Source organism: Puma concolor, chromosome B3 (assembly GCF_028749965.1).
Source record: "Puma concolor isolate L17-30 chromosome B3, mPumCon1.1.hap2, whole genome shotgun sequence".
Lineage (NCBI taxonomy): Eukaryota > Metazoa > Chordata > Mammalia > Carnivora > Felidae > Puma > Puma concolor.
Window position 1 is genome coordinate 143,542,999 of NC_141672.1, and position 12,565 is coordinate 143,555,563.

Sequence of the window (12,565 nt, forward strand, 5' to 3'; positions counted from 1 at the left end):
TTTCCAGACACTCCGCCACTTCCCCTTTATCCAGTTTTGGCGGCCTCGGGATGTGGGCCTGGGGCTCGCTGGTGGGGCCAGGCCAGCAGCCGGTCCGGCCCTGCGAGGCCCACCTGGGCTCCCCTCCCAGCCTCCCGGATCTACCCCTACTCCCTCTGTAAAAAGCCGCATGACAGCGGCGGCCGGGTTCAGGGAGCCTTTGCGGTCTACACCAGTCCTCTCGTTAAACCTCCCAAGTCCCCAAGGCAGGAAGGAGTTCCTGGTCCCTCTTTCGATGGCAGAGGACAGGGACCTTCCGAGGGCTCTACACGTCTCACATTCTTACGTGACCACCTTGCAGTTCAAAAGCTCCACTTGGCTAGAACCGCCGAGTTCTCTGGTGGTGCTGCCTCACTGGAGGACAACTGTGAGCTCAGAGGCCACGTCTTCAGTTCCCAGCCCCTTGGCCTCTCCCACCGCAGGCCCCTCCCTGACCTGAGGTTGCCCTGCTGTCTCCCCTCCCTTCCCTCGCCTGCAGGCTGTATCCTCACCCCTCCTGCCACTTCTGGGCTCCGGGGCTCACCCCACGGCTTCGAGCCGGCTCCTCTCCTGCCCACGCCCAGGCTCCCGGCTGGCTGGCGGACCTCAGCCCCCCGCCCCCGCTCCCCTCCCACTCTCCCCATCTGACCCGTCCTCATCCACACTCTGGGCCCCTCTTCCTCCCAAACCACTTCCTCCTCTCGAGGAACCCCCTCACTGGTCCTGGGTCCCTCACTTGGGTTCCACGGTCATCAGCTTCGCCTTTCTCCTCTCCCTCGACCTCCACAGGCCATCACCGGGTCCCTCCCCTCCTGCTGCTCCCAATACCATTGCCCTGGTTCTCCTTCCCAGAGGGCAGAGCGCGGGGCCCGGGAAAGCCTCCACCGGCCGCTCATTCAACACTTCTTTATTGAGAGCAAGCACCAGGCGCTGTCCCCACCGCGTGGAGCGAGACAACGCCCGCCCGTGGGGACACTCATCCTAGCGGGGACAGACAGTAACTTCGATCCAAACGTACATCAGGTCGAGTGCCCTGAAAACAGGAGAAGCAGAGCTGGGATAGGTATGCTCAAGTAGGGGGGCTCCTTGACGCGGGGTGGTCTGGGAGGCCCTCCTCCGTCCAGAGGGTGGCATGGCTGCAGAGGGCCGAGGCCAGTCACCGAGGTCAAAAGGAACATAACTCTCTGAGGAAGAGCACACCGTCAGTTTGGTAATAAAAATCCAGGGACTTTATTTCTTAATCCTTTCAACTGGAAACACTTGTTGCCACGGGGTCGGGGGGTAACTTGGTGGTCTGTGGGAACACGGTGGGAATCTGGCGGAACAGGCTTCTGTTATCTTAAATTTTGAACTACATGAATGTACTTCCTTTTTAAAACATTAACTCATCGAATAGGAAAGAACGTACCCAGTCTTTTGGAAAAGATTAATTATTCTCGGGGAACTATTTCCCTAGAGAGGGCCTGTCTGCATCTCTGGCAGCCGCTGCCAGGTCAGAGCAGACGGGAGCCCTGCCGCACTCCCGAGAGGGCAAAGCCACGTGAGCAGGGTCCTCAGCGCAGCGAGACAGGTGCCCCTGGGAGACCAGGTAGAGGACAGGGAAGGCTGAAGAGCAGGGTGTTCGCTGGGAGCCGACAACGCCCCGGTCTCTCATACGTAGGTAGTGGCTCTCCATCTCGGCTGTCACGTTCACCCCGATTTTTATCATCAGGCGCCACTGATGCATCCTATTTGGAAAGCCACGGACGGACGGCTACACGAAGGAAACGCCCTACTAAAGACCGGTCCACCAGACAGGATTTAGCCGGCGCGCTCCCGTGGTTTTGGGTGGAGCTGGGGCCAGAGAGCGCTTCGCTAGTGTGGCTCCGTGGAGGTGGCGGCTTTGTAAGGTGGCGAGGAAGGGCCGGCTTTGTAAGGGGCGGAGGCCTGAATAACAGGGGCTTGAGAAGCCTCAAGAGATCCCGAATTAATCCTCATGTGACAAGCGCACGGCCGTGTAGGCCAAGAGGAGAGGCAGGTAATAAGGTGACCTGTGGATGAATGTCTGCGTCCTTCAGATTCCTATGTTGAAATCTAATCCCCAGTGGGATGGTATCTGGGGCCGGGGGGGGGGGGGGGGGGCGCCTTTGGGAGGTGATTAGATTTGGATGGGGTCGTGGGGTGAAGCCCCCATGATGGGACTGGCACCCTTATAAGGGGATGGAGAGCAAAGAGCCTTCTCTCTCCGCCATGTGAGGACAGAGCAAGAAGATGGCGGCCTGTGAAACAGGAAGCAGGTTCTCAGAGACATCCAATCTGCTGGCACCTCGATCTTGATCAGACTGCAGAACCGTGAGAAGTGTTAAGCCACCAGCCAGTCTTTCTGTTACAGCAGCTTGCACAAGGGCTGTTTGGAGCATGGCCCAGCGGGGCACGATGGGGGCTGCCGGGGGTGGCAAATGGGTTCTTGTCCTTTAACTATTCCACAGAACAGCCACCAACTCCGGTCACTGCAGATTCAGGCTTCCAGTCGCTCAATCCGGGCACTCCGAGGTCCTCGGCGGAGACGACGGCGGGAGCTGAGCCTCAGATCTCTCCATCTTCAGTGCCTAGGACTGAGCCTGGCACGCACCAGGTGCTTACAAACTGCGCAACAGAATTTTTGGTTTTAATTACGGGCCATGAGCCCTGGAGACCCAGCATTCTGTTCCACTTCAGGAAACCCTCAGCATCAATCATCCAGGACCAAGGACTCTCAAATTTAGGCCCAGTCCCTATTTTCCTAACGGAATCTCTCAGCTGCAGTATCTGTATCTTTCTTCAAAAACAGCATACGATTTCCTCTTGTTAAAAAAAAAAAAAAAGCTTATGGCTTTGCTCGTAGCAGGCGAGAGAGCTAGCTGGATTTGCAGACAACCTCGAGTGGCTAACGAATGATTACCGTGGCTTGTCCAAGGGATGGACTTTTGCAAATAAAAAACAAGGCTGAAGTTTCAGGCCATTTTTAGAGGCAGTTTCAGGGGTAAGGATGGGATGCTCACTGGTTGGAGTCTCCGGGACCAGTCAGTGGTCTGTGGGAGGAGAGCTGAAACCAGAAAACATCGGTTTCTGACAGGTAGACATTTGAAGGCTGTCCTGGGAAATCCGGGCCGGACAGGTGCCCCGCACTGATGCGTTAAACCACAACACAAATACGTAAACTCCAGAGAAATGACCAGGTTCTAGCTTCATGACCCTCAGCACAACACTTAATACTCTGGGCTGCTCATCAGCTCTCCGAAAGCCTCCAGCTTTCGCCCTCTGAGGACGTCGTCACTGGCCCCCTTAGCAAACCAGGTCTGGTTTCACCAGGGTTTGTGAGAAGCTACTAACCTCTCTGGGACTCGGTTTCCTTATCCAGAACAAAGAGGATAAAATTAGAAGCCGTCTTGAGCACTGAAAGAAAATGGACTTTGGACTTAGGCAGGCGAGTCTCAATCCTCAGCCCCGTGTGACGCAAAGCAGGTTACTTGACCTGTCTCTTACTGTCCCTGCGGAATGGGGACGGTGATGCCTGCTGTAAGGCTCTAAGGCCTGTGGGAAGGTCCTGCTCACAGCGCCTCACATCCGTGCTCCTCTTTTCTTATTCCACACTTAGTAAATGTGAGAGAGGGACACGGACGTGCTGAGGCGTCCGTTACAGAAAACCCAAACCCTTCAAAAGAATGCTATCAGACGTCGCGACCTTCCTCTCCCTCTTCGGACAGAGGGCCTCCTTCTGATCGCCCGCCCGTCCCGGAGGCTACCGGGGAGGGTCTGCCCGAGCGAGCACAGGAGGCTGCGGGGAGCAGAGGGCACCAAGCACGGGAGCACCGCGGTCCTGGGGGCCGGGGGGGGGGGGGGGAGCACCATCTCAGACAGGCTCTGCAGCTCTGCAGCGGCAGCAGGACATTGGAGCGGTCTGGGCCCCCTGCCTGTCTGGGCCCCCTGCCGGCAGGCACGCACGGGAAGCCCCCTGGCTGGGAGACGTCGCCGTGGTGACGCAGAGAGCTCCCTAACCCCGGGGCAGCGTGGCAAGAGGCACTACTCGGAGGAGCAGTTTTAGCTCCACATTAACCACAGAAAGACACTCATCACACGTAAACATTTACAAGTTTCCGAAGCCAACCGTGGGAGGATGTCACCTGGGGGGAACAGGGAGGGGATCCTCCCACGGTGGGGACAAGACACCGCAGAGCCACGGGTCTCAGTCAGCACACTTCGCGTGTCCCCAGTCTTCCCAGTGCCCGTTCTAGAACCAGTGATCCCAGCTCTCATGCTCCACAGGCTGGTGCAGGCAGCAGTGGCTTTCCTGTATGGAGAAAACCCGTCACTTCTAACACAGCAACTGACCGTCTGCTCATCAGAAGAATGTATTTTAAACCTGGAAAGAGTCATAATTCTGAGACGTTTCACATGTTGTCAGCTTTACCTTCCACAGACACGGGCCTCTCCCCTTTGCTGAGGGACCCTCGGGCTGTGCCGGAGACATGGCCGTGGGGAAGGGGGTGTTCTCCCTATCAGCATGCACCAGGTTCGTGGTTGGGATGGCGCCCTGTGCAAGGACTGTGGCGGTGGGGGACGTGTTCTGGAGGCGGGGTCACCAGCAAGCTTGCCTACACAGTACAGCCAGAAGGCAACTCTGGGTTCTCATAAAACTCTGCCCTTCTCCGCCACTCACCGCATCCCCTAAGGGTCGGCCCTTCACTAGCTATGGTGTCTCACCAGCAAAAGTGAACGCTATAGGACCGCGGAAGCCTCGTGGTACTAAGGAGAAAGACTCTCGTCAGACAGTGTCCTGGTGGCGGGTTCTAGGAAGCAGGAGGGCCCCAGTACAGCGCCCAGGCCCTGGAAGCGGCTACATGCGGGAGGTAAAGGTACGAGTGGCTGGGGCACGCTGACCCCACGGAGGCCAGGGGCCCCCCTCACGTCTGCGGTGGCTACACGTATCAGAGGCCGGCAAGTCGGCACAGGTGAGAACCGAGCACATGCTAGCGGTGAACCCAGGGCTCCCCCCCGACCCCATGGCAGCAAGGGTCAGGGCCCGGGCTCGACCCTTCTAAGGCTCAGAGTGCGTTCTGTGGCAGGACTGGCTTGGCTGGTTTCAAGGACTCCAGTTCAGTAGCCGTGGACCCTCAGACAAACTGGGACAGGTTGGGGACTTTGATGTTGAGATCACCAATGTTGATGTTCCGAGGAATCTCCGGCAGATTGATGTTTTTCACAGCGGACACGGCCCGGGCGGGGGCTGCTGACAGGCCACCCTGAGGAGACACGAGAGGGGGCATGAGACAAACGCTCGGTGTCATCTGCTTAACGCTTAAAAACACAAGTGACGGAGACCGGAAGTGTCCACACCGAGCACACACGACACACGTTTTGATTTTTCCTCCTTATTCCTCAAAGGTATGGCCAATGCGGCAATCCTGAGGTGGGACGGGGGCTCTGGGGCAGGCTCCACAGCGTGCGCTCCCGAAGGGGTGGTGGCTCACGTGGGGTGCTAGCCCCCGCACCTAACAGGGCCTGGCACACAGCAGGCGCTCAGTGCACGCTTGCTGGAATAACCGGAGACGGTTTGACCACGTCATACTCTGTGTCAGGGGCACTTTTCAGACTACAAAACAAAGCCCTTCCCCGAAGAGCCTGAACACTCTTAGAAGCGGGTGCAGTCACAGGGAAACGCGTACGAGAAAAAGGAAAGTCCGTTTAGGGCAGCTGCCTGCCAACTATCAACGTGAGACGGGAAAGAGCTGGCTTTGGAAATGTCATGTGGCAGCAAGATGGGCGGAAGGACCCGTGGAAGGTCTGACACACCCGCAGCCACGGAAGGACTGTGACAAACACAGAGAAGAGGGGCGCTCCCCGCTGGCTCGCCCCCAGCGGGCAGAGAAGGGGAGAAGCCGACAAGACTCCCAGAACCCCGTCCTCCTCACTGACTGTCGGGACACCGACTCCAGTCCCGCTCTCGCCCAGCACGTCTCCATTCTTCCTGTTTCCAAACCCCTTGCCTGTGACTCACTCACTACTCCCGGAAGGTCCCTGGCCTGTGTCACTAAAGGACCGTGGTGCCGCTCCAGGGGTGGTCTGGCGGAGCTTCGTCGGCAGGGCCACCAGTCCTCACAGACAGAGGAATTCGTGGCTCTTTGCAAGGTCAAGTTCCGTCACAAGAAGGAATGAAGCTCTCGAAGACACTCAGGTAATTAAAATTCTCTTCCTGCCGCGTATGAAGGTGTAGGGCCTGTAGCCTCTACACTGCTCTCCGGCTAGGCTGACGGAGGTGATAGAGAAACCTCAGGGGGGTAGGACAGAATCTACTGTGAGCCGTTTTTGTTTAAGTTTTAAGTAATCTCTACCCCCAGCGTGGGGCTCAAACTCACGACCCTGAGACCGAGGGTCGCGTGCTCCAACTGAGCCAGCCAGGTGCCCCTAGTGGGAGCGTTTGTATCAAGCCCAGCACCATGTGGGGGTGGGCTGGGGTATGTTGTTTGTAAACCCAGCCCAAATTCTGTTCCAGCTGAGTACAGGGCTAACTGGAAATAAGGGAACTGGCAAGTCGGAGCTCTGAAAGACACCACGAGGAATGGCCGCTGGGAAAGCAGACTCCCAGAGCACTGGAAAACCACAATGGGACCAGACAAGGGGATTCTGGGTCCCTCCAAGGAATGTGTAGCTTTGAAAGGAGGAATTACAAACTACAAGCACCGGCCAGAGTCCCCCAAGCCGGGAGGTGTCTGTCTTTGTGTGCCATCTGGCTTTTCCGTTCACACTTTTAGCCTTATTCTTACACGTTTTAATCTTCAGGGCTGGCCTTCCAATCAGCGGGCCTTCCAATCAGTTTCGGTGGACTCGAGGAAGAAAGAAGAGGCGTATACACATTCCTAAAGTTCCCCAGCAACACAAACCAACACATGCATCCCTTTCTCCTTCTGCCCCGGTCTTCTCGAACCGGGTTCTTCTCGAGCCGAACTGGCTGGGGCAGAAGTACAGCCGCGTACTCACCTCGGATTTCTCCAGCCTGTTCTGAGCTTCGATCTGAGCCACGATTTCATTCATGTTGGTCTCCAACACCATCCCACCCATCACCACCTCCTGAAGGATGTAGTGCACCTGAAGGGGAAGCGGGAACGAGAAGGGTTGGAGCGCCCTGCGGAGGTCGCGGTGTGGCCCAAACAGAGACCCCGCGGGCTCTCCTGCACCAGCAGAGCGGCTGGACCCGACACCAGCTCCTGATTCCCAACAGACACCTAAGCCCGAGTCCTCCACCCCTCACGTGAGACCACAGGGGCGGCCCCCGCGTCTCGGCACACCGTCACGCGAACCTCTTCCGTGAGCAGCTCATTCCGTAGCTCTTTCCTACCTGCGGGCCACACTCTGGGCGGGAAGGTGGTAGCTGAGAGCACAGGCTCTGAAGTCACACAGGTTAAGCTGGGTGACTTTGGGCACACTATCCTTTCTGTTCCCCAGCCTCCTTCCAGAACTCTGGTGAGGACTGAGATAACCTCTACCAAACGCCCAGCCTGCCCCACACCGGGTTCTAAATGAATCAGGATGGCGCTCATTGCTGCTCTCGGCAGCAGCACCGCTGACGGACGCACACTCGGTCACTGCAGGGGCGGCGGGACAATCCCTGCCCAAGCACATCCCACGTGCAATGCGACGTCTCCCGGGCTTCCTAAGATAGGCCCTCCAGCCCGTGTTACGCTGGCGGCAAAACAGGCGCGCGCCTTCATACCGGTCCTCATCCCTTTCTTAGAGCTGGGATGAGAAACTGGGTCCTTCAGGCCCTGACCACCTTGTCGGCATTGGCTCCGGCCTCTCGCATAAATCTGCCTTTCCAGGCAGATCCAGGGGCTCTGCAGACCCACCACCGGCAGAATTGCTTCCTCCGGTGCCTTCCACCTGAAGTCCTTCTTCCCACTTCTCTGATGTCAGAGACCAGCTCGGTCCTCCCACCGTCTCAGTGAATCTCTCTGGTCTCTCTAGCCGCCCTCTTCCTTCTCGGGCTGTTGATCTGGTGCTTAATTAACAATAGAAGGTGGCACCTCGAAGGCCATGTTGACAGGATCTGATTTGAAAGAAGTCCCACCCCTTACACACCCCAGCAGACACCTCTGACCGACCCTCTGGGGGTTTCTATGGCAGCTCGCTCGCTACCGTGGGGTGCAGTGTTTGAGTCAGCACAGGGCTCAGTCAGCGCGATGGTCAAGTACACGGAGATTCAGTTTTGCTGAGGAGGACTGGCTGGATGGAACCCGAGCGCACACGTGAGCCTGGTGCCCAGAGGAGTATTCACACTGAACCTAGTGACGAGGTAGTCTGGGTCTAAAGTTTGAGCACTATTGCCACTTGGGGCTGGAAAATTTTCTGTGTGTGTGTGTGTGGGGGGGGGTGTCCTGTGGACGGTACCCCTGGGCTGTTTAACAGTACCCCTGGGCTCTGCTCATTCGATCCCAGGAGCACCCCACCAGCTGTGACCACCAAAAATGTCTCCTGGTGAAACCGCCCCCAGTTGAGACCCACTGGTCTAGCGTCTAGACTGGAGCATGGAGGATGTGAGGCCAATTTACTCTGTGGGCAATGAAGGGTCAAGATAAAAGATGTGTCTGTCTGTGTGCTTGTGCACATGCATGTTGGACACGTGAAGTTCTCAGGCATATTAGTTCTTCATATTTTGCCCATGGAGGGAGAGAGTATAACAAGAACATGTGTTTTATGTACAAATAAAGTATATTCACTTACACTGAGTTTTATTAACCACTTTCCTGTCTATACATACACACTCATGTGGCATTCTTAAATTTTATACAAGAGGAATCATTTCATTATTTAAATGCAAATGGGGATTTAATGGTAAAATTCTCATATTTAGATAATTTACAAAATGTTAAATGCTACTGGTCTTAAAATTATTCATTGGGGAACTACACTGTTTATACTTCCCCATCAAGAAATTAGCTTCTGGGGGCTCCTAGGTGGCTCAGGCAGTTAAGCATCTGAGTCTTGATTTTGGCTCAGGTCATGTATTCACAGTTGTGAGACTGAGCCCCACATTGGACTCTGTGCTGAGCATGGAGCTTGGGATTTCTTTCTCTCTCTCTCTCTCTCTCTCTCTCTCTGTCCCTCCCCAGCTTCCCAGCTTGCACTTGAGCACTCCCTCTCAAAAGGAAAAAAAAAAGAAGAAATCAACCTCTGAAGACATTCTGATGGCTCCTCAAAATATTTTAAGCAACCGAATAACCATATAATCAAACAATTCCGCACCTGCGTTTATACTTAAGAGATATAAACCAAGGATTCAAAAAGACATTTCTATACCTATCTTCATAGCAGCATTATTCACAGAATAACCAAAAGGTAGAAGCAGCCCATGTGCACATCGATGGATGGATGGATGGATGGATAAATGTGATATAGACATACAAAGGAATATTATTCAGCCTTAAAAAGGCAGGACACTCAGACACATGCTGCGACACGGATAAAACTCGAAGCCATTACGCTAAGTGAAATGAGCCAGAAACAAAAGGACAAATACGGTACGATTTCTTTCTATGAAGTACCCGTGGCCAAAATCAGAGGCAGAAATGGAAAGCTGGTGGCTGGAGTTGAGGGAGGACGGGACGCCTGTTGGTTAATGCGAAACCAGTTTCAGTTTTGCAAGATGAAGAGAGTTCCCGAGAAGGGCTGCACGATCGTGTGGATGCACTTAGCACGACTCAAGTGTACACTTAAAAAATGAAGATGGAAAGCTTTACGTTCCGTAAAATTCACAACTGAAAAAACAAAATACAAGTGTCCACACCAGGACTCCTAGTGTTTTATTCTATTGTTTAGTGAGCTCCTTCATGGGAGAAAGTAGTATTTGTTGAGCGTCTCCGCTATGATAAACACTTTACATGGTTCTTACTTTAAGTTTATGTATCGGGGCATAATATCGTAATATCTGGGGCGCCTGGGTGGCTCAGTCATGATCTCATGGTTCGTGAGTTTGAGCCCCATGTTGGGCTCTGTGCTGACAAGTCAGAGCCTGGGGCCTGCTTCCGATTCTGTGTGTGTGTGTGTGTCTCTCTCTCTCTGCCCCTCCCCTGCTCTTTCTTTCTCTCTCAAAAATGAACAAATGTTAAAAAAAAAAAAATTAGTAATATTCATCTGAGGTAGGTAATATAATTTTCATTTTATATATGAGGGAACTGACACATGGAAAAGGCAATGAACTATCCCAATGTCACATGTATGAGTAGCAGAACAGAGCACCGAGTCTGGGCCCGTCTGACTCCAGAGTTCATGTTCGGCACCCTTTCCGCCATGGTTCCTCTGAGTCCCAAGCTGTGTCTTCTACCTGCTCATCCCTCACTCCCGGTCCATATGGAATCATTTTAAGACTTGCCTTTGGCGTGTCAAAGGTCTTGCATGAATTCTTCTGTGCTTCGTCCTCAAGGCCTAGTGAGCCGCAGGCACGCTGACTGAATGAAAAGGCTTTTCCTAAGCCTGAGCAGCATATTCCTGGGGCTTTAGGTGCTTAGAAGATGGATGGCAGTGTGGTGATGGAGGCCTGATGGAGAAGGCAGGAAAAGGCCACTAGCAGCTGGACAGCATATGTTAAGACTTCCGATGCGAATATGGTATCATGAAGTCATAATTCTAAGATGCTATTCAAGATGTGTTCCAAGTGCAAAAAAGGAGAAATGAATAAAAACGCAAACTCCATTTTTAACAAAACTGGAAGGCAACCCAAATCCCAGACCCTAAAACAGCTAGAAAAGCTGTCAAAAGCAAGGAGTTCAAGCGAGGCTCCTTTCCTTAGAGAAAGAAAAGAAAGGATACTACAGAGAGGGAACATGGGAGCTGGAGAGAAAGATCTGCCAAAATATACTGCCTGTGGGTAAAGGACACTCGCTCTGGGACCAAACAGATTCCTTGCTGGGGAGGCAGGAACGTCTGTGGACCTGGAGTGGGAAGCATAGGAGAAACCACCACAAACGAGCCATATTCGCCTCACAAGTTCAGCTTCATGGTGGCATCCGCATCGTGGAAAAGCCTGCAGAAGCTCGCTCTACTGGCTGGACGGAGATACAGGGTAAATGAACTCACCCCAAACCCTAGATCAGGAGAATGACTGCAGTCAGCCTGGAATTCAGACTTGGGACCTCCTCTAAACAAGCATCCTGCGAATAGCTAGTCCCTGAGAAACTCACCTGCTTGAAGAGGACTTGTAAGAATGAAATCTACACCGGATGTATACAAAGATACAACAAGAACAAAATTTGGAAAGAAACGGGAAAACCAAAAAGCAGACTAGGACTATGCACTGGAAAACCGCCGCCACGGAGGAAACGAATGACAGTAAAATCTTTTTGCAAAGCTGAAAAAAAGCAAACAGTGAAGCGAGAGCTCAGGGCAGAAGAGCAGGCACTTGTGGGAGGGGTGGGGAGGCGGCAACAAGAGAAGACCTCGCGGGCACCGCTGGGGGAGAAGTGGAAGGAAACAGTACGGAAATGAAGGTGAAGCTGGAAAGAAGCAAAGGGAGAAGAGACACTGCCGAAAGCGTAAGGAACAGAAAGGAGGGAGATGGAAAAAAGCAGGTACAATGAAACAGAAAAGGGGTTAAAAGGAATAGAGAAAAAGGAGAGTTAGAGAAGCCAGCAAAGGACATGCAGCGGATGTATCAAGGGAAACCAGGACGCGGAGCAAACACATAGGAAAAGAGGTGTTCATAAAGATTATGTGAAAGTATGATTCAAGAGGTTTCTGAAACGAAAGAGGGTCCACATACTGCAAGGCCACACTGTATCCTGGGGAAAACCGACCCACAACGGTCAACGCCAAGACAGACCCTGAGGGTAACATTTCCGGATTTTTGCAATGAGGCAAGAAGATCAAATTATTTAAGAGAGGGGCAAAATCTTGAAAATTTCCACAGTAAAATCCAATGCTAGCAGAAAAAGATGTAATACCTACAAAATTCCCAAAGAGAGAAAGTGTAATCCAAGAATTTATACCAGTCAAGAGTAACAGAATAGGATAAACCCTGTTCCCATGAGTCTGTCTTGAGAAACTGCCAGCCAAGGGGCGATGGCAGAGAGACTGGCGTTGAGCACCGAGTCCGCTTACAGGGAGGACTGAGGTTAAAGTGGATTAGAGCGACAACAGAGGCCAATGCTATGTGCCTGACAATGAAGGAAAGTTACAGCCAGCAGAAAGTCAGGAAGACAAAGTTGGGGGAAGGAAGGAGGTACAAGAACCCTGACTTCCTCACTCTCAATAACTGAGAGTCAATGGGTAGCCTTGAAAACCAACAACTCATGTAATAAAGATCTAGTTATTATGACTTTTATTGTGATCCCCCCCATCCCTGCCGTATCCAAGCCCAGAGTCACTTGCTATAAACAATACTTTGAGAGCCACCAAACTAATGATTTGGGGCCAATAAGATCTTTGCTGCTGACCAGAGTGTGCCACTCTTCTTGCATAAAATTCACCCATAATGCATCACCTACAATTTCCAGTTTCTCTGAAGTACAGGGAGAACTCAGACTCCTGTGAAACAGTA

At 53.2% G+C, this 12,565-nt stretch overlaps 1 protein-coding gene and 1 long non-coding RNA gene across 3 annotated transcripts in view; both read right to left on the minus strand.

Moving 5' to 3' along the window:
• Window positions 1–1,224: 1,224 nt before the first annotated feature.
• LOC147580457 (uncharacterized) lies at window positions 1,225–3,945 on the minus strand. The gene is made up of 2 exons (XR_015252921.1): window positions 2,939–3,945; window positions 1,225–2,643 (listed from the first exon to the last, which is right to left on the minus strand). It is a non-coding gene; the product is annotated as an uncharacterized LOC147580457 (long non-coding RNA).
• Window positions 3,946–4,372: 427 nt separating this feature from the next.
• Window positions 4,373–12,565, minus strand: part of AP3S2 (adaptor related protein complex 3 subunit sigma 2) — a 56,952-nt gene continuing 48,759 nt past the window's right edge. For both annotated transcript variants that reach the window (XM_025918537.2, XM_025918536.2), the window contains 2 exons: window positions 7,015–7,122; window positions 4,373–5,279 (listed from right to left, as the gene is read on the minus strand). In XM_025918537.2, the coding sequence (XP_025774322.1) occupies window positions 5,151–5,279; window positions 7,015–7,122 (237 nt within the window). In that variant the 3' untranslated portion in view covers window positions 4,373–5,150. The remainder of the gene's footprint in view (window positions 5,280–7,014; window positions 7,123–12,565) is intronic.